Genomic DNA, 22,404 nt, shown 5'->3' with positions numbered 1-22,404 from the left:
GAGTGGCGGGTGGTTTTAATGGCGATTGGCTTAGGGAATTTGAAGGGAAAATAGGAAGAGGTGGTTGTCGGAGTAACCAGTTTGCGACGATCCAAGTCAGGTTTCAGAACCAGGTCGAGCATACTCTCAACATTTGTTGAGGAAGCTCTGGTGGGGCCTGAGTTGGTGATGACCAGATTATGGCAGAACCAGGTTGACTCGAGGTGGTTATCAATGGAGGTTGGGGTATTGCCAGGGCAATTAAATTCTCCAGTAAGCACGAGCCTGTGAGGTGGGATAAGAATGAGGTAAAGAAATTCGGAAAGCTCGTTTAAGAAGGTAGTGATGCTGCTATCTGGAGGGCGATAGATGTAAATGAGGGAAAAGCACTCGGTGTTAGTAGTGAGGGACACGGACTGGACCTCAGATGTGGCGGGAGCCATCGGTAGATAGAGCTTTTTAACCAATACCTCTGGCGTTGCTGAGCATTGCTTTAACGCTGTGGGCTCACACGAAATTGATTTTTCCAAGACGAAGGTACTCTGCAAACCCACCGGCTATCATCAGATATGTGTTCATGAAGCCATTCAAATATATAAACACAGACACAACTTCAACCGAGAAGATGGGTACAAACTGAGCAATCATTGGAAGGACGTTATTAACCAGGTAAAGTCTTAACTGACTGTGATGTTTCCACCCTACCTGCCTATTTCAGCTGTTATTTCCGACTCTTTGTGTGTCATTCTCTCTTTGTGTCTTCCTCTCACCATGTGTACCTCTTGCTCTTAGGGGTTGTTTGTTCTTGTTGCCCAGCTCTGACATTGACATGCTAATCTTCTCATTAGCACACCTCTGGTGAATGAGCTGTCTCACAATTGACATGCTAATCTCTCACATTTACTTTTACGTACAAATTCCTTGTCTAGCTTCGCCCACTTACCCTTGGGTTGGGCCCACCAAAATCCTATATAAACTCTCGTTGCAGCAGCTCTTTCTCCTAAGTCAGCAGTCCTCCTGCTGTGTTTGTTGACGGTTGCTTGTGTTGCAAGCGAAACGTCGTGATCTATTATTTTTTCTACCTACGTGACTTTACCAAAAGAACCAAATAGTGACAGACAACTGAAAATACATGATGAAAAACCACACGCGTGAACACGAATACACATGGAGTGAGACTGAGAAGCACGAAGAGAGATGCATGAGAAAGAAAGGAAAACGAAGAATAATACCAGGATAAAAAAAGGCAGGCGCGGATATAAACTGACAGAATAAAGAGACGTTAACGCTTTCCCATACCGATAACGTATGATTAAGTCATCAGATGTTTCTTCTGATTTCATTCCGATGACGTGTACGTGTTCAGAACAGAATCGGAAGAAAAACTAAAATTAAATAATTTTATCGGCACCGAGGCACCCACTGGGGTTGCTTAGCAAAGTTTGTGGCATCAGTTACCGGTGGGTGTGTCACTAGGGTTCTCTGCGGCGAGATAAGTCTTTGAAGCGCAATGACGCTACTGCGACTACAACTCTCTCTAAATAAAAGTAATGCTGAGAACCACTTGAGCGTTCCGAAATTCAGGGGTCAACAGGACACCACCCACCTACCCTGCAACTTGCAAACATCTCGGACATGGCAAAGGGGTTTATACGAGTCAGAGACGAACACATATAAAGAGAGAGAACAAAGATCTCCATTCAGCGTTATCACGGTTTTTTGATCAGATCGCGTAAATGTTGTCGTAAACTCACCTCCACTCCAACAAAGCAAATTATTAAGGTGCGTCACGTAAACAAAAACATGTTAAATCTCCGTTAAGCATGCAAATAACAATAGTAGAGGTTCCTGTCAATCAGCGCCACATACAGTGCCGGATTATCCTAAAAGCACAAGTAGCATATGCTATGGGCCCCGCACTTTCAAGGGCCCCGTGCTAAATGATTTTAAGCTATCAATTCTGGTTCAGTGATTCTGCACTTGCTCTATTATTATAGTACTATACTGCCTTCAACTTTTATGAACGACTGGGTGTTTAAGGTTAGCGATTTATTGCATTATCTGGCTGTATAGCAAATGAAAAAATACAATAACATTACTATGCAAGTAAAAAATTCGTGGTTTAATATTTACGTGTTTATTTATTTATTTCGGGGCCCTTTATAACACATGCTACACGCCCCGCACTAGCTTCATCCGGCACCGGCCACATGAAGTGTGTGTGATCTGGAGACTCATGCCGTCCCATTGTGACCCATCCAATCTCACCTTTGCCAAAGATTGGCTGGTCCTCCCAATGCCAGCCGTCCTGCCGCACCAAATCAGACCATGTTAGCGTCGCGCTGGCAATTATACTCTTTGTTTTTTTCAGTAAAGTCACGTAGGTTAATCAAGTGAAGAGAAGTCCCAAGAGGCACGACCTTATATATACTGGTTAAGGGGGGAGGAGCCAGGATGGGCCGCGGGAGAGGAGTTGTGAGATGGTCAGTACTGCTGCTGGAACTGAGCCTTTGTAATGTAGATGGCAGAAGTAGATAAGTAAGCTAGGATTAAGCCGCCTTTTGTTATGCTTTTGGGTAGGTAAAATTCAAAGCAGGTAACTAAAGTAAAAAAGAAGTTAAATATGATAAGCAACGTGTGGTGATGTTGATGGTGGTGCGTGGAGCTGGGGGTAACAGACTGGTAATATGGATATGTTTAAGAAGATAAATCTAAACTGGCTGTCTATCAGTAAACTGCACGGTAACTAAAGTTTAACTTGGTTAATTGCATCTTTCCAATGATTGCTCAATCTGAATCCATCATCTCGGTTGAAGTTATGTCTGTGTTTGTATATCTGGATGGCCTCATGGACAAATCTTTGTTAGTATCCAGGAGGTTTGCAAAGTACCTTGGTATCTGAGAACACAATTTAATGCGAGCCAGCAGTATTTTAACAGTGGTCAGCCATGGCCGACGAATTCGTCTTAACATGTTTCAAATTCGACTTGTGCTCGCGAATGCGGTCAGCAATGTGTCGTTTCGTTTCCCCGATATAGCAGTCACCACAGGTACAACTTAATCTGTAAACAACGGGGTACTGTAATTCAGGAATGGCGTCCTTTGCGTATGGGATCAGATCACGGTTTTTGTGTACTGTATTTAATAAATTAAATCACGTCGAGATTTAATTTATTTCTTTTCTTTTTTAACCTACGTGACTTTACCGAAAAAACCAAAGAGTATGAATCCTTGCAGTCACGAAAGCTTCAAATCGAGAGTCAATTAGTCGCTGCAATCAAAGGAGTATTTCATCCGTAGACCAAATGGGAATCCGAGATCAGATTTTTCTCCAGGTTGCATTTGCTCAACCAAGATGAAGGTTTGATCGAGTGAATATTTAACGTTTAGCCAGGGAATAACTGTGGAGACTAGCATCGTCTCACGGGAAAGAATGATCCGGGAGATTAGCCTGCGAGAATTGTGACATTTGGATGCTGATGCGATCAACGTCAGGGTCCAAATGACGTCAGATAACCTTTAATGTCTACTGTGAAGCAGATGCCAGTTTACGCTGCCATCAAACACCGTCACTCCACTCTGCCATCAAACACCGTCACTCCACTCTGATATCAAACACCGTCACCCCACTCTGCCATTAAACACCATCACGCCACTCTGATATCAAACACCATCACTCCACTGTGCCATCAAAAACCGTCACTCCACTCTAACTTCACCTTGTCCCTGTCCTCGCACCCGAGCCTGACGTGATGGCAGTGTCAATGGCTTGCGGCTCCTGCATTCCGAGACACTGAAGGAGACATTCTTGTTCATATTCAGAATTATTCTTTGGTTTTTTCGGTAAAGTCACGTATAAAAATAAAATAATAAATTAAATAATAGCATACGACGTTTCGATTGCAACACAAGCAATCATCATCAGGTATAATGAAATAGCGACATAGAATATAACCAGAAAACTATAGACAGACATATAAGCAGACAGATATCACCAAGATACATAGAGAGAGCAACCCAGGTACAGAGAGAGGTGATCGTCTCTGTGGGGTGGCCTTAAATAGACAGAGGGGGGCGGAGGCAGAGAGAGGGAGGGGGTAGGGAAAACATTTACATGTCAATGAGTACGAAGGGAGGGGAGTAAGCAGGCTTAGAGAATATTTACTGAAGGAGATACATTCAAACGTAACACTAAGCTTGTTGTTCTGACGTTCAGACCCCGTGCCCCTACTGGACATCTGTGAAGAACAGCTTCATAGCTCATCGGATTCCTTCAGTATACATACAGATTTCTGAAACACTGCCCTTGCCATCCCAGACCATACTTCACCACGCTGGTCGGTGCAGTTTTGTGAAGTTAAACTATAAACTAAACACGAACAAAAATTGTACGGGTTAAGGCCCACTGAGTTATGTAACCGTTGTTCAGACGCGACCTGGCTATCACCAGCTCGACGAAGGGTGCTCATCATCACGTGGACATTTATAGCAAATTCCACGCGACTACGGGAAGAGAGAGAGACAGGCAAACTCCAAATATACAGCAGGCACCTAGGTCGGGATCGAACCCATGACTTCTTGCATACTAGGCGAGGGTAGTTAACATATCCGAGCCACCGTGGCACCGCAATCAGCTGACTCACAAAGGGTTATTCGGTTGCCATCTGCAGGATTTGGGTTGCGAGCAGAGTGACTGATCGGCTTTGCCATCACGCCCCGAAGGCCATGACACCGCACCAGTGCAGTGTCGCAGGAAATCGGCAAGAATGGCATAGAGTGCAAAGAAAAAATGAGGCATCCTAAGGTCATGAAAAATCCCCTTAGTTCCCATTCAAGGGAGACACTGGGATGACAAAGTCCAAATAATCAGAATATTTATTTATTACTGGAGGAGCAATGCGATGAGCCATTAAGCTCCTTTTCACAGATGTCCAGCATAGTCACGGGGGGGGGGGGTCAGAACGTTACAAAAAATACTAAACACAATACGCAAGCACGATATGAGTACAAAGTAGCGAATAGGGGTCGAACCCACGACCAATCTGTACACCAGGCGAGGTAATTAACATCTCCTAGCCAGCGCGGTGCCCTCCAAGTAAAAGTTGACATGCCCAGGATAAGTATATCAGAAACAACCGCGACGCACATTGATGCAGCAGTAGCCGTGGGCCAGGGGAAGCAAGGCTCAAGGTTACCGAGGCCATCCCAATTAGTGTAGTGACTGTACTTGTCACTGTGTGGTGCCGGGACTTGTGAAGTCACGGCCGGTAATGTTGCCATTGCGGGCAGCCCGGGTTACGGGCTGCGGTACCAACCCTAGCGATGGTTGGGTGAGCGCTGGTTAGCGCAAAGGCACCACGAGCAGTGTGCGGTGCCGGTTCTCGGTGAGGGAGCGAGAGCGAGCGTCAGCCAGCCAGAGTTACTCTGGGGCATGACACTCTGGCTGACCTGTTGTCACGTGACCGGACGATACTGGAGGGGGGCCACCGGTGGACGGGGGCCGGAGAGCTCTCGGGAACATTCGAGAAGGAGCCCAAGGAGCCTGGAAGGTAGGTGGGACTAAGAGTAGAGCCAGCCCCAGCCCGGGAGCATATAACGAGAGCTCCGTGAGGAGCTCGGGGTTCTTCGTGTGTTGGTGTTCGAAGATCCACATCGGGGAGAAGAAGCCCCTAGCCATGCAGTCCGGAACCCAGCTTGTGGTCCGCACCGGGATAGTGATAAATATTGTTGCTCCCAAGTTAATGTCTGCGACTCAGTTGGACTCACTACAACTGGTGTTGGAAATAGCCAACTTGCTCGGTTATAGCTAGCGGTAGACTATACCTCGCAGAGTTCGTGTACGAGCGTCGGACGACTAAAACAACGAGGAGCTGATTCCGCCCACGGCCGCCTAGGATGGAGCGGAGATGCTGACCATGGAGCAGGGCGCAGTCGGGGCGTGGGGCTCCTTGCCTTCTGTTGAAGAGCTCGTCAGGGACGCGCATGGCCAACTCGCTGACCTCCTCCAAGTGGCATCCGCCATACTTGTCGAGATGCAGTCCTTCCTCTCGACGGCGAAGAAAGGAGTGGCGGAGCTGTCCGAACGAGGTAACTTGGCCGCCATTTTGCGAAAGGCGGGAACGCCATCGCCGCGCCCGCGCTCGTGGGCGCCATTTTGTCACCAGCAGGGAATGCGGAGCCCGCCATGCTTGAAGCGGGGACGTACTCGTCATTTGACGTCCAGTTGCCTCGCCGTCGGCTGCCCTTCATTAAAGAATTTGTTGCCTCCAGCGGAGATTGGGTGGCGTTTAAGAGAAGATTCTTCACGAATGCCGACGTAGGGGGATGGTCGGAGGCAGACACGCTGAAGGCGCTCCCCACTGCCCTCGATGACGATGCTTTGGCGGCGTTCCTCGCCATCCCACCGTCCGAGAGGTCGACCCTCACGCAGGCATTTAACCAGATGGCCGCCACTTTTGAGCCTCCAATGGACACCCACCAGAAGTTCGCAGTGCAGTGGAGAGGTGATGCTAAGTCGGCCCTCGCGTATAGGAGTGCGCTTTTGGTGCTGGCGAAGGCCGCGTATCCGCTCATGGGTCAAGATGGCCATGACACGCTGGTGCTTGAGAAGCTGTTGGAGCTTGCCAAGGAACTTCTCACTGTCCTTCCCGCCGATGGCCGGGACATGTCTTCGCTCAAGATCGCAGGTGTATCAAGGCGCAGTAAACCCTGCAACGTGAAAGGGTGTTGGTGGTGTGCTCCACGTCTTCCGCGGAGCCCGTGGGTCACGCGGTCGGTGAAGCTGTGTCCGCGTGCTCGCTGCATCAGCGGGGTGCCGATTGATGAGGTGATGGTGATCGGCGGTGGGATGATCGGCGGCGGGCGAGGGCTGCTTCATCCCGCTGAAGGGGTGGACGGGTCACTTGCTACAACTGCGGCCTGCCGGGGCATGTCCAGTCAGGCCAAACGCAGAAGCTGAGGGCACTCCTGCGGGAATTTTCAGACATTTTTAGTCAGTCAAAATCTGATATCGGTCGGACATCTCTATTGAGCCACCATATTGATACGGGAAATGCTGCCCCCATTCGCCAGAATCCTTATCGCCTGAGTCCAGCTGAGAAGGACCATATTCGTGTGGCGGTGGATGAAATGTTGGCCGCAGATATCATTTTGCCATCCACCAGTCCATGGGGGGATCCAATTGTCCTTGTTAAGAAACAAGTCGGCAGTCTGCGGTTTTGCGTCGATTTCAGAAAACTTAACAAGGTGTCAGTCACGGATGCCTACCCCCTGCCCTGCATGGACGATTTTTTGGATGCTCTGGCAGGCGCGCGGTATTTTTCGACTCTCGACCGTTTGTCTGGGTTTTGGCAATTGCCGCTTGACGAGGCCTCGAGGCCCAAGATGGCTTTTCGGATGCTCCAAGGGCTATTTGACTTCAACCGACTTCCGATGGGGTTCCATTCCGTGCCTGCCACTTTTAAGAGACTGATGGAATTGGATTTGGTGGGCCTACAGTGGAATTCGTGCCTGATATATTTAGATGACGTCATCGTTTTTGGCTGCACGTTTGATGAACATTTGGATCACCTGCGGGCTGTTTTTGCTAAAATGCGCACCGCCGACTTGAAATTCAAGCCCCAAAAATGTCATCTGCTCCAAAAATCTGTCCATTACTTGTGCCACATAGTCAGTGAATCGGGCATCGCGACGGACCCTTAGAAAACTGCTTGTGTTCGGACGTGGCCGATACCCACCTTGGCCACCGAGGTGCGCAGTTTTATAGGCTTTGCCTTTTATTATTGCCGGTTTGTTGCGGGTTCGCGTCCATTGCTAAACCTCTCCATGTCCTGACGGCCAAGTTCCAGAAATTTCATTGGGGGGAGGCGGAGGAGGCTGTGTTCAGCTCCATTCGCGATGGCCTTGTTAACGCTCCTCCCCTACGTTATCCCGACTTTTCGCTGCCATTCATCTTCGATGGCATGGTCGAGTGCTTACACTGGACTCTGACCGCCATGTTGAGTCACTTGGTCAGCGAGTCGCAGGTTGATTGGGATTTGCATATCCCTGCGGTTCTTGCCGCTTACAGGATCACCCCCACACATCCACCCACTACTCTCCCTTCTTTTTGATGTATGGTAGAGAGTATGACCCTCCCATCGATGTGCAGTTGCAGGCCGCACCCGCCCCGAAGGTATCCAAAATTTCCGATTCGATATCACATCACGATGGGCAAACTTACTAAAGCACGGGAAGCTGCCAGTGTTAACTCCCGGGCCAGGCAGCTGGCCAATGAGCGGCTCAAGGGTGGCCGCATTTCCATGCACGCTTGGTCGCCGGGCGACAAGGCCTGGTTGCATTGTCCGCAGGTGCCAGTGGGCACGTCACCTAAATTTCTGCAACCTTGGAGAGGGCCGGTTGATGTCGTTCGGGTCATGAGGCCCCAATGTGTCCAGGTTCGGTTTGGTAAGTGGAGCTGGTTTGCACACCCCTCTCACCTGAAACCATTCATCACACCGTGCGAGCTTGTTTCATCTCCATATATGTAGTGACATAAGAAGGGAGGGGCTGCTGGGGGCTCTGGGACCCTGGGCGGGCCAGGCGCTTAAGCCTCTTGGCGCCAGGCGCTGGGTTCCCAGGCGGGTCAGACGCTTAAGCCTCTTGGCGCCAGGCGTTGGGTTCCCGGGTGGCCCAGGCGCTTAAGCCGCTTGGCGCCACCAACGGGGGGGGGGGGGGGGGGGCTGTGTGTGCTCTGTGGGATATCTGGGGGCGCACACGGCCCCACCCCTCGTTGTAGACTAGGCATAAAAGGGGAGCTCCCTGGACGATCAGGGCCACTCGTAGCTCAAGACCCAAGACCCAAGACCAGCCATTTGAGGACCCTGGGACGCTGTGAGAGCCAGTGGTGGGACTCTGGAACTCCCGACTCTACGACCTTGTGAGGGCGAGTTCCAGAGCGTAGCCAGAGTACTGTATCTAGGCTGTGTACCTAGGCTGTGTACCTGGGAGTTGTTACAGAGTATCAGGACTGTTGGACTGTTGGAGTGTTGGAGTGTTGGATTGTAATAAAGAAGTTACCTCTACAAGTGTCTCCGGAACCCGTTACATTTGGTGTCAGAAGTGGGATTGGAGACAAGAAGTAAGTCAGTCCTGACGGCGATGTCGAGGAGCAAGCGGCGACGGGGCAGCCAACTCGGGCCGACAACGACGCCGCACCGCCGGCTGAGCAGCCGTCCACCACACCTGCCGATCCTCCTCCAGCGTCGGGAGCAGCAATGGAGGAAACGCTGCTTCGCCTCACTGAGCTGCTCCACGCCACCGTCTCCATCCTGGACGACATGCATCGCTCACAGGCGGAGACAGGAGGGAGAGAGGCGGCGCAGCGGCCGCGCCATTCCGCCGGCTCCAACACAAGGATGGTAGCCGTTCCCGCCGCAAATACATCCGGGTGTGTCGTCACTTCTGCCGGGGGAGCAATGACCGCTGGGAGCGACGTCACTTCCGGGCCCAGCGTGGTCCAACCAAACGACGCCGCGTCATCAGCGCTGCGTCCCTCACCGCCGGGTGACAGCTGTCTGCAACCTAGCAACGCCGCGTCATCAGCGCTGCGTCCCTCACCGCCGAGTGACAGCGCTGCGAACGCGAAGCCAGCTTCAGCCGGGTTGCCAGGCAACGAGCGCGGGGCTCACGTCCAGCAACGCCTGCTGGACCTCAAGGCATTTTCTTCAGAGGGAGGTGAGTGGGCAGCGTCTCTCTTATAGAGACGTCCGGCTGGTCGGAGTATGAAGCGCTCCAGGGCCTCCCGGCCATGCTCGACGACGACGCCCTCGCAGCACTTCTTGCGGTTCCACGAGCGAAACGTGCCACGCTCACGGATGCCCTTCATCAGATGCGGCTGATTTATGGACCCCCGTCCGAAGCACGTCACCGCTTCGATGCGAGGAGGAAGAAGGCCTCCGAGTCGGCGATGTGGTACCGCAGCGCGCTGCTGGCCATGGCGCGGGTTGCCTACCCTCGCATGGATGAAGACGCTGTGGAGTCACTCGTGCTGCAGAAGCTCATGAGCTTGGCCCGCCAGCTTCGAGTTGCCATGCCGACAGCCGCCGACGACGACGACTTCACGTCGCTACGTGCTGCCAGGTGCATCCAAGCACACCTACATTGCGATGAGGACACGACCATCGCTGCCTGCGCAGGCCCACCTGATGCACAAGCCTATGACGTGCATTCGGGCCTCATCAGGCCTTCGTGGCAACAGAAAGTCGCGGATCGTCCAACTGGCGATCCCAGCGAGATCACCACCAGCGGGACCGGCCAACCTCGTGCCAGGACGGGGCGTCCATCATCTGCCACAACTGTGGCCTTCGGGGCCATGTGGCGTCCGGCTGCCGGGTCCCCCGACGCCGGACTTCAGGACCTCCGGCGCCTCGCCCACCACCGTATCCTCGGCATACCCAGGCGAGTCACGACACCTCGCACTCTCGGCCCCCACTTACAACAAGCACGCACCCGCACACCACACAGGGGGGTCATGCTTCGGAGGAGGGGGATTCGGGCCCATCATTGAACAACCGGGCGCTCGGACCAGGTCAATGGTCCGAGTTGGCCCATAGGGTCGTTGCCGCGGCGGCAGGGTCCTCTGCCGTAGTGGGTTCCATCGAGGGCGTTGATGTTCGTATGTTGATCGATATGGGTGCGTCGGCGACCATCATTTCAGACATAATTTATAACATTCTGCCCGATACATGCCGTCCCTTGCAGCCAGTTGATGCGCCATGCTATGCCGCAAATGGGGGTTCGTTGGGCATCACCGGACGGATCAATGCTCAGATCCGCATTGCTGACGTCCAATTAGTTGGGCCCATTTTGGTCTCATCAACCCTCGCTGTTCCGTGCCTCCTCGGAACAGATTTCTTGGGGAAGATGCCCATTAAAATTCTCATTAACAAAGGGTGTATTAAGCTCCCCTCCGGCCGACGCATGGCATTCCTGCCCACACCCACTCGGTTGCACTCCGCATCTACGACGGTGTAGGCGTTGGCGGCCTGCACAATTCACATTCCTCCCGGCTCTCAGATGTTAGTTCCCCTCCGGTTTCGTAAACCCCTTGACTACGACGCGTTCATGGGGGGTGCTGTGATCGGGCCTTCGCGTTCAGCTGAGCGGGTGTCGGACCTCGTGTGTGCACAAACGTTCGTGCGAAGCGACCACAACCCCTTTATCCAGGTCCTTAACGTGGGATTGGAAACGGCCGTTATCTGTCAGGGAATGGTGCTTGCTCACACGACGCCAGCCCCGCCAGAAGATGTGATCGTGGGTCACGTAGGGGGCGAGTCCTCTTCCGTTGCCAAGCCAGGTCCTGACACAGGATGGCTCGACGCGCTTTGCTCCACTTCTGCCGATTTGTCACCATTACAGCATGCTAAATTACGCACGCTGCTGAGCGATTTCACCAAAGTTTTCAGTCAAAGCAAATTCGACATTGGCTGCACTAAATTGCTAAGCCACCACATCGACACGGGTGATGCCGCTCCAATTCGTCAAAACCCATTCTGGTTGAGCCCTGCCGAAAAGGAACATGTACGGGTGGCCGTCAACGATATGTTGGCGGCCGATGTCTTTGCGCCATCAAATAGCCCATGGGGGGCGCCGATCGTTCTTGTTAAGAAGCACGACGGGAGCCTCCGCTTTTGTGTTGACTTCAGGAAAATTAATAAGATTTCTGTGGCCGACGCCTACCCGCTTCCCAGGATGGACGAGTCGCTCGATGCCTTAGCAGGTGCGCACTACTTCTCCACCTTGGATCTCCTCTCGGGGTTTTGGCAGCTACCCCTTGATGATGCATCCAAACCAAAGACGGCCTTTCGCACGCCGCAGGGATTGTTCCAATTCAACAGACTTCCCATGGGTCTTCACTCGGCCCCGGCGACGTTCCAGCGCCTGATGGAGCTGGTCCTCGCTGGGCTCCAGTGGGATTCTTGCCTAATCTACCTCGACGATGTAATCGTGTTCAGCAAAACTTTTGATGAACACCTCACGCGATTGAAGGCAGTTTTCCTTAAAATGCGGGCGGCTAACCTCAAATTCAAACCGCAAAAGTGCCACCTCATGAGGGATTCGGTTCGTTACTTGGGCCATATTTTCAGCCGCTCGGGAATTGCCACGGACCCCGAAAAGACAAATTGCGTGCGCTCATGGCCAACTCCTACCTCTGTTGGGGAGGTGCGGAGTTTTATCGGCTTCGCCTCATATTATCGACGATTTGTTGCGGGATTCGCATCCATCGCGAAGCCCCTCCACGCATTAACGGCCAAAGGGGTAAAATTCCGTTGGGGAGAGTTCGAACAGGCATCGTTCAAAGCCGTCCGAAAAGCACTGGTCGATGCTCCTACCCTGTCTTATCCAGATTTTACCACTCCGTTCATTCTGGATACAGACGCCAGCAACACCGGAATTGGAGGGGTGCTGTCGCAAATTGTCAATGGAGTGGAGCGCGTCGTCGCCTATGGCAGCAGGGTGCTGTCGCCCGCGGAGCAACGTTACTGCGTGATGCGCCGCGAATTGCTTGCTATCGTTTTTTTCATAAAGCAGTACAGACCATACGTGTATGGCAGGCATTTCACAGTACGCTCCGACCACGCGGCGCCACAATACGCCTTGCGAGTGGACCAACCATCTGGACAGCTCTCACGTTGGCTCGAGATCATCCAGGACTTTGCGTTCACTGTTATTTACCGCAAGAGGATTCAACACGGGAACGCCGACGGGTTGTCGCGACTGCCGACCAATGGGCGCTGTGCTTGTTTTTTGGGTGCGGGGCGTTGTAAGCAGCCTGACAGGGTACCGCCCCCATCCCTTGCGGCCGCGGCCGGGGATGGGGTCGGGGACCACGGGGCTCCCTCCGCGCAAGTTCCGCAGGACGCATTGCTGGGCCTCGGGTTGGACGACTGGGGACGTCTTCAGATGGAAGACGTCTCCCTCCTCAAATTGAAACGCCGCGCTAGGGATGCTGAGGGTCACAGGGGGCAGGGGGGCCCCGTATCATATGTCATCCGGGAAGGCGTCCTCATGCATTGGGATGGGGGGTCCCAATCCCACACGTTGGTGGTGCCCACCTCCCTGCGGGGGCGACTTGTGTGGGAAACCCACAGTCGCCTCTTGAACTTGGGTGTTCAGAAAACACTAGCTAAAATCGAATTGGAATTTTTCTGGCCGGGCATGGCAAACGATGTGGCTGACCTTGTGCAAGGTTGCACAGAATGTGCACGGCGGAAACCACCTGCTAGGCCGTCCTGCCCGCCGCTCCAATCCATTAAGGTTTCCCGGGTCAATGAGATCGTCGCAATGGATATTTTGGGTCCGTTTCCCGCTACTCCTCGGGGTAGTAAGTACCTTTTGGTTGGGGTCGAATATTTTACCCGATGGGCCATGGCCTGGCCACTCTCCAACCAGTCTGCAGCAGCCATTACGGAGGCCTTTTTCCAGGGCTACGTCCTGGATAAGGGTGCTCCCGAACGCCTGCTGACCGACCAAGGGAAAAATTTCTTTTCCACCCTGTTGCGGGATGTGTGCAACCTGCTAGGGACACACAAAATTCGCACCTCGCCATATCACCCCCAGATTGACGGTATGGTCGAGCGATTACATAGGACACTTACCTCCATGCTAAGCCACCAGGTGTCTGAGTCACAGACTGATTGGGATCTCCACATACCTGGTGTCTTGGCCGCCTATAGAATGGCGCCCCATGCTGCCACGGGGTACTCGCCATTCTATCTTATGTATGGTAGGGAGGTTTGCCCCCCAATCGACGTACAATTGCGCATTAAACACCCCGCACCTAAGGCTAAGATTGCCGACCACATCCGTGCTAATGGGCGTCGTCTCGTGGATGCCTGGGAGGCTGCTCAAAATAACTCAGAAGCCTGTCAGCTTGCCAACGAGCGGTTGCGGAATCTCCGCACGTCCCGCCACGTTTGGGTAGAAGGGGACCGCGCCTGGCTCCACTGCCCGCAGGTACCATTGGCTACTTCCTCAAAACTGCTTAAGCCTTGGAGAGGCCTGGTTGTTATTATTCGCGTTCTCCACCCGCAGTGTGTCTGTCAGGATCCAGCATGGCAAGCGACGTTGGTTCGTGCACCCGTCACGTCTAAAACCTTACATTCAACCCTACACACCTCCTTCACTTCTCCGGGGCCGAGAGCGCGACATGTCTGACGAGCCACGCCGCGATGATGCTGCTTCTAACTCTCGGGCAGGTCCCGCTGTCCCACCCTCAGGTGCCTTGGGAATGAAACCCGCCACGGCCGACCCAGCGGGAACAAGCTTGCCCGCGGGATCAGCGACCCAGGACACAAGCGCAACAGCGGGTCGTCGGTCCCCTCCCGCCTCCGTCGCGACCGATGGACCTGCCACTCGGACTCGCTCCAAACTCAAACGATTTTCATGACCCCCGTCCACGAACTCTCGTCCCAACGCGACGCCACTCACCTTGCCATCATGTATAGTGGGCGATTGGGGCGTGCGTTCATCCTGCATATATGTGTTTATACAGTGTTGTTCTGCATCGGTGGCCTGGAGTTTTTTTTATACGCGTGATCACAGGAGGGGGAGAGGCGCTTTCTTCTCATTTTTTTTCTTGATTTGTCACACACTCATTCTGATGGTTAACAAATAATTTATTGTACAATTGTATTTTTTTTGACAGCCGGGTCGGCTGGAGACTACGTAGAGAGGGGTAATGTAGTGACATAAGAAGGGAGGGGCTGCTGGGGGCTCTGGGACCCTGGGCGGGCCAGACGCTTAAGCCTCTTGGCGCCAGGCGTTGGGTTCCCGGGTGGCCCAGGCGCTTAAGCCGCTTGGCGCCACCAACGGGGGGGGGGGGGGGCTGTGTGTGCTCTGTGGGATATCTGGGGGCGCACACGGCCCCACCCCTCGTTGGGGACTAGGCATAAAAGGGGAGCTCCCTGGACGATCAGGGCCAGTCGTAGCTCAAGACCCAAGACCCAAGACCAGCCATCTGAGGACCCTGGGACGCTGTGAGAGCCAGTGGTGGGACTCTGGAACTCCCGACTCTACGACCTTGTGAGGGCGAGTTCCAGAGCGTAGCCAGAGTAGTGTATCTAGGCTGTGTACCTAGGCTGTGTACCTGGGAGTTGTTACAGAGTATCAGGACTGTTGGACTTGGAGTGTTGGAGTGTTGGATTGTAATAAAGAAGTTACCTCTACAAGTGTCTCCGGAACCTGGTTACATATAGAAGGGACCAAGTGTCGGGTGTGCCCGACGAGCTGGGGCATGCGTCTGCCGACGTGGGTCCTCAGGAGAGTGTTTCTGTTCCGCCCCCAGGCGCCGCGCGACTGATGCCTCGCACGCGGCCGCTCGTGTCGGCCTCGTGTGCTCGGAAGGCCAAGGACCCAACGACCTGGCCTACTGTTCTGAGTGAGGAGCCAGCTTCATAGGGTCGATTTCTTGCTCCCCCTGGCCCCCCCAAGGTGGTCAAGCCCAACCCATCCGGAGAACCGGCGTCACGGACTCGTTCAAAGACTCCTTTTGCATGATCCTGCACATTGCACACTCCCACACCATCATGGGATGTCACGCTCGCGTGAGTCATAGCCAGTATTTGGCTAATCCTGCTCGCCATCGAGATCACGAGCATTGTTACACGTTGAGGGTGGGAGATGGTGATTGTGGGGATTTCGTGCGCCGCGGTTGTCAGTTTGACCGGTTGGTTTTTTGTTGTATTGTTGTCGTGTGTATATATTGTACAGTTGGGTTGGGTTATTTATGGTTGCCTTGTTATGTTGTTGGAGCACACTGGTTGGTTATGTTAGTTTACGTCGGTTGCTTGCTTTGGGGGAAGTTAGCAGCTGGGATGGCTGGAAGCTACGTGGGGGGGGGGGGGGGGGTGATGTAGTGATTGTACTTGTCACTGTGTGGTGGCGGAACTTGCGAAGTTACGGCCGGTAATGTTGTCATTGCAGGCAGCCCGGGTTGCGGGCTGCAGTACCAACACTAGCGGTGGTTGGGTGAGCGTTGGTTAGCGTGAAGGCACCGCGAGCAGTGTGCGGTGCCGGCTCCCAGTGAGGGAGCGAGAGCGAGCGTCAGCCAGCCAGAGTTACTCTGGGGCATGACACTCTGGCTGACCTGTTGTCACGTGACCGGACGATACTGGAGGGGGGCCACCGGTGGACGGGGGCCGAGGGGCGGTCACGTGATCCCGGAGAGCTCTCGGGAACATTTGAGAAGGAGCCCGAGGAGCCTGGAAGGTGGGTGGGGCTAAGGGCGGAGCCAGCCCCAGCCCAGGAGCATATAACTAGAACTCCGTGAGGAGCTCGGGGTTCTTCAAGTGTTGGTGTTCGAACATCCACGTCAGGGAAAAGCCTCAAGCCACGCGGTCCGGGACCCAGCTTGTGGTCCGGACCTGGATAGCGAACCCTGTTTAGTTCTGCCGTAGCGTGGCTGGATGAGCATTCAAGACCTGAGCGTAGGTTATACTATGTTGGCACTGTTGTGTTAATAAATAGTGTTGCTCCTAAGTTAACATCTGCGACTCAGTTGGACTCACTACATTAGCAGAAAGATAATTGCGTCTCAAATTGTGCCGCTATTGGAGTCACATCGGGGGGGGGGGGGGAGGGTTTGCAGAACTCCCACGAGCCGAGCCGAACTGAGTGCTTCCACGAACCAACCTCCCGCGCCAATTCTTTCCGAGCCGCGCTGTCCACGTTCCACAAGGAGAGTTCCTGCAGCTCGGTGCTGGGAGCCTGGCGCGCAGAAAACTTGTCTGTGTTCGGAATCAACGCAGTAAACAAAAAACAACGACAAAAAGCGCCACATGTTGTAGATGACAGCGCACGCATGTTGACATGATACGCAAACAGACACATATTCCCCCGTAAAGTCTTAACAGGCTGTTGGGGCAAGTACTGTTGGCGAATTAGCACCTATGAAGGCCGGCACGGCACACGAGGGGGTGGGTTGGCCAGCACCACGCGCCGGCCGCCTTTGTTTCCCCCGAGCGGCGATGTTTTTTTTACACGTCGCACCAGGTACTCTTTTGAGGCTGAGTCGACCTAGGGGAGGACCAGGACCGATTCACATAATTGTCACTGGTGGTGTTGGTGGCCGTGAGCGGGTTTCAAACTCGGGGCGCCGGGTTCGTAGTAGTGGCCGACCGAAACTGAATTTCTGGTTTCGGCCGAAATCGAAACCAGACCAAAAGTAAAAAATTTACTTTCGGCCGAAATACCGAAAGTTTAACTTCACTTTCGGCCGAAACCGAAACAGAAAGGTATATAACCGAAGTTACCGAATACAAGATTTATGAAATACTAGCTTCACCACGGCCGGCCGCCTTTGTCTCCCCAGAGGCGATGTTGACACACCACACCACTTACTCGTTTGAGGCTGAGTCGACCTAGGGGAGGCCCAGGATCGGTTCAAATAATCGTCACCGGCTGTAAGCGGGAATCGAACTCGGGCCGCCGGGTTCTAGCGCAGCGCGCGAATCGCTAAGTAGTCGCTGCCCTCCCCCCCCAGGTGCGTGATTTATTGATGGCCCCAGACCATGGTTGCGGCTGTAACCTTGCTCGCAAGCTGCTGCTGCTGCTGACGTGTGTGTGCGCATGCAGCCTATCGCATAGGATTGCCTAGCGCCGACTGACCGGCTGATAGACTTAGCACTTGCGTTATATTCTAAAAATAGATCTTCGGTTGACGACTGAAAGTCAATATCAGTTTCGGCCAAAACCGAAACCAGATCGAAAGCAAAACATTTACTTTTGGCCGAAACCGAAAGTAAACCGAAAGTTAAAAATTGACTTTCGGCCGAAACCGAAAGTATGCCAAAAGTGGCCATTTGCCAACTTTCGGCGCCGAAACCAAAACCGAATTTCGGTCGGCCTCTAGTTCGTAGTGCAGCGCGCTAACCACTGCACATACAAATATATAAGAAGGGTGTTTCTATTGGACTAGTATTAATGATGTAGTCAACATCAGTGAAACGTCAGTAAACGTTGTGTACGAGTACACACGTACATGTATAGTCGCCCCTCAGTGCAGGATTATCCTAGTAGCAAAAGTAGCTACATATGCTACAGGTCCCGCACTTTCAAGGGCCCTGCGCGAAATACTTTTAAGCTATCAATTCCAGTTCAATAATTCTGCACTTGCTCTATTACTATAGTACTATACCGCCTTCACTTTTATGAACGACTGGGTGTTTAAGGTTAGCGATTCGTCGTATTATCTGGTTGTATTGCAAATGAAAAATACAATTACTTTACTATGCAAGTTCAAAATTTGTGTTTTAATATGTACGTGTTTTTTAATATAGGGCCCCTTTATAACATATGCTACAGGCCCCGCACTAACTTAATCTGGAACTGTGGCCCCTCTGTTAACGATAATAAATGATTCCACGAAAACCATGATATATCGAAAGAAACTCATTGCCCCAGTGCGTGGCTCGACATTTCCGTCGTGTAGAATTAGATCACTCACGACTGGGGGTGTGGCTTTGGTTCTAATGATTAAACAGCATGCACACACACACTACTGTGCTCCCAAACATTACACAGAGCGACTACAGCTGCCACTAATTGTATAAAAAGGTGTGCTTCTAGGCCACGTGAATACACTCGTTTTTTTTTTTTATCAGGTTCCTCACGCCACACGTACGTGCGTATGTTGAACTTCTGTAGCACCACCGGACATAGCCAACCGTGCAAATCGGAGGAGCGGGGGTAGGACAACAAACTAAATAACAAAGAGTTCTCAAGAAATGAGTGTCGAGTCTAGATTTAAAAGTGCTTAGCTTGTATGAATCCTGTGGTCTGATGCTAGTTCGTGTGCTCCCTATCCCCAGTTGCATTCTTCCACACGTGCTGGAGTGTATAATTGGCCCAGGGTTTGGGTCGCTTGTATCACGTACCTCCTGCCCGGCGCTTTTTGGACCGTCTCGCCCACACAGACACGACGAGCACCAGGAGGAACAGGACTGAGCTCAGCACCGTCGCAATGATGGGGATAATGGTCACCTGGAGGAATGTGGGGCTGGGGGTGCGAGGCATTGAGGGGGAGGTTAGATGGATCGGTGTCTCAGTTGGATCTTGTATACTGGGAGTGTGTGAAATCCATGGGCGTTGAGTTGTCACGGTAGATTTTGTTGTCTTAGGCACTGGCATCTTGGGAGTTTTAGGTTTTTTCGAAGGTTTTGGTTTCCTAGGGCGTCCTGGAGTCTTAGAGGGTCCATATATTTTCGGAGGTTCAGGTATTTTAGGAGGTGCCGGTGTCTTGGGGTGTTGAGTTATTTGATAAGGTTCAGGCAACCTAGGGGGTTCAGGTATTTTAGGAGGTGCCGGTGTCTTGGGGTGTTGAGTTATTTGATAAGGTTCAGGCAACTTAGGAGGTTCAGGTATTTTAGGAGGTGCAGGAAACCTTGGGGGTTCGCATAATGTTGGGGGTTTAGGTATTTGAGAAAGCTCTGTTCTCTCAGATAGACTTGGATTGTGTTCTATCTTCTGACCTGCAACGATAATTAGGTGACAAAAATAAGTGGACATTATGACAATGTCTAGCTCTATACATGCAACAATATCTTAGCATGCTTCAGAGGAAGACGCGGTGACATAGAAGGCATAGGATGAGAGCAGTAAAAAAGCAGATGATACGGCACGTTCTCACTGAAGGATTAAATGTGAGATAAAAAATCAGCATTGTGATAAATAAGGACGTTTTATACAACAGACTAGCAAAGCAAAAGGAGCGACCTCCTTTTGAGTGCTGTTTGACATGAAGTAGGGTTAGGTGGAATTAGTTATTGGAAATGTGGGCATGGGAACGCGATTAAAGTGGAATGAGATGGGAGAGATATGTAGGAGCGAGATCCTGCACTATTTTAAACATTGTGAGGATCCTCTTATTATTATTTGTGAAATGATGGATTCCAAAAATTATATTAAAATGCGTTATCCTCTTTGGTTCTTTCGGTAAAGTCACGTAGAAATAAAATAAAATAAATAATAGAATACGACGTTTCGATTGCAACACAAGCAACCATCATCAGGTGTGAATGCAAGCTCGCAGAGATATATATAGAGAGACAAACACAGACACGGAGAGAGACACATAGACAGAGAGATACACACATAGAGGAGAGACACATAGAGAGACACACGCAGAGAGAGACACACGCAGATAAACAACGCCTCTGTGACGAAGTATTATATAGAGAGAGGTGGGGGGGGGGGGGGCAGAAAATTTGCATGTTTTATCCTGTTCACATTGTTTCTACATTTGTTTCTCTGTCCATTGTACCCATATCCAGGAGCAGCTTAAATCAGTAGTTTCCAAGCAGAATCTGAATATATTTATATTGGAGAAATTTGATGACTTATACATTTAGTTTTCACAGATGTCTAGCAGGAGTCACAACGTTACAAGAACAAACAATACAAAAATTACGAAAGGAGTGCAAAGTACAGGGAAGGTAATTTTATCACAAAAAATATATACAAATAAAACATTTCTATTTTTATTTCACCAGGTACAGCTCAGTGAGCTTATGCGCTTCTTTTTGATAAGTGGTCTCATCCCACCAAAATCTTATCAACTCTCAATATATATTCTTGGTTCTTTCGGTAAAGTCACGTAGAAGGGAAATAATAATATAATAAAAATATTAAACAATCAAAAGTATCACGACGTTTCGACTGCAACACAAGCAATCATCATCGAAAGAACACCTGATGATGATTGCTTGTGTTGCAGTCGAAACGTCGTGAGCATTTTTATTGTTTTATATTTTTATTATTTTATTATTTCCCTTCTACGTGACTTTACCGAAAGAACCAAGAATATGAATCCCTGCAGTCACGAAAGCTTTAAATCAAAATTTAACTCTCAATATGTTTTGCGCACCACCATGCACCAATTGTATATTTTTCAAAATGTAAACTGCTCTAAAAAACGATTACGTTGCTTTTAATTGACAATCTAATTCTTTGTACAATGGGCAAAGGAAGGTGGCACCAATTCCGTGACTTTACCGAAAGAACCAAGAGATTAGTATGACTAATATAAACCTGTGTTCCAAAATTATTAAATGAATACCCAAGCATAATAGACAATTATTTAGTACTTAATCTTTGGTGACACATCAGCTAGTTTAAATCTTTTTGTATTTTTGTTTTCTATTTACGTGACTTTACCGAAAGAATAAGAATATGAATATAGATTAACCGTGTATCGTACAACGTTCTTTTTCTGATTACATCACATTCGATGATTAACCATTTACTATTTTTTTCCATTTCATTGCGCATTATGAAAAACAACCTAAATAAAAATTATTTGTAACAAAAATCCTGAAATTAAACAATTTAAAGGCTACACCAAATCCCCTTATGCAGTATAATTTCACAAGTTTGGATGAACAGTGCTAGTCAATCTAGATTAGAAGTTTTCGTGACTGCAGGGATCCATACTATCTGTTTTTTTCGGTAAAGTCACGTAGGTATAAAATAAAACAAATTAAATCACGACGTTTCGATTGCAACACAAGCAATAATCAGCAAAAAATTTTAGTGCTGGTCACTTTGGAAAACTGATTTTTCTTAATTTACCTTTCATGTTCAGGTCAATTGCGTCAGAGACTTGAACCACTTTGTCCCGGTTCTCGTAGTACAGGACTGGCTGGCAGGTGTAGCTTTTGAAGTCATTTATGTTGACATCTCGTATCGAGATGGAGGCGTCGTTTTTGTTCAGGTCTCCCACCAGAGAAAGACGGCCCTTGAGCGACTCGTGCACAAATCTGTCGGCACTCTGGAACACAATTCTGTAACGAAACATGTCCGACTTCCAGGACACGGTGACTCTGCTGGGTGGGGAGTGTGCGGGGTACGAGAAGGAGCATGGCAGCACCACGGAGCCACCCTCCTCGGCCTCCACGAACGTTTTCACACAGACCCGGTACCCGTCAGTTGCACATCTGCAGCTCGGCATCGCATGGCTCTGGCACAACGCCCCTACGCAAAGGACATCAGAACAGGAGAAAGACAATGCTTATATTAGGGATCCATTGAACTGGTAATATTGTGTGTAGGACTTTTTTGCACCGTCCGTAGCCAACCGTGCTAATTGGAGGTGCGGGGGAAAGACAAACTAAACACAAAAAGCAATTTTTAAGAAATTCGTTTTCAAGCTAAATTATTTAAAAGTTGCATAGCTTCAGTGGCTTCCTATTATCGGAAGGGAAAGCGTTCCTGGCGGCTACAGAAGTGCATCCAAAGCGCGTGATGCAGCGACCGTCTTTGTTCGATGGCGAGATAAAAGCTGCTGCAAAGTTGACCGGAATTCGCGTGATGATAGTTTATGTGTTCCTTAACGAGGTCAGCGAGGTCGTGAACATGCAGGGTTTCCACTCCAGGGTCAGGACCCCTTAT

The 22,404-nt window shown here is 50.9% G+C and overlaps 1 protein-coding gene across 1 annotated transcript in view; it reads right to left on the bottom strand.

Moving 5' to 3' along the window:
* The window catches only part of LOC133360707 (E3 ubiquitin-protein ligase RNF12-B-like), a 37,259-nt gene extending 15,448 nt beyond the window's left edge, over nt 1–21,811 (bottom strand). The window contains exons 1-5 of the mRNA XM_061579492.1: nt 21,586–21,811; nt 18,894–19,487; nt 16,651–16,745; nt 3,699–3,772; nt 2,248–2,287 (exon numbers count right to left, since the gene is read on the bottom strand). Of these exons, the coding sequence (XP_061435476.1) occupies nt 2,248–2,287; nt 3,699–3,772; nt 16,651–16,745; nt 18,894–19,487; nt 21,586–21,811 (1,029 nt within the window). The remainder of the gene's footprint in view (nt 1–2,247; nt 2,288–3,698; nt 3,773–16,650; nt 16,746–18,893; nt 19,488–21,585) is intronic.
* Between the last annotated feature and the right edge of the window lie 593 nt (nt 21,812–22,404).

This window comes from Lethenteron reissneri, chromosome 69 (assembly GCF_015708825.2).
Source record: "Lethenteron reissneri isolate LAM-NWPU_2019-01 chromosome 69, ASM1570882v1, whole genome shotgun sequence".
Taxonomy (NCBI): domain Eukaryota; kingdom Metazoa; phylum Chordata; class Hyperoartia; order Petromyzontiformes; family Petromyzontidae; genus Lethenteron; species Lethenteron reissneri.
Note: the sequence above shows the minus strand (reverse complement) of the source record. Positions and strands in the feature narration are given on the sequence as shown.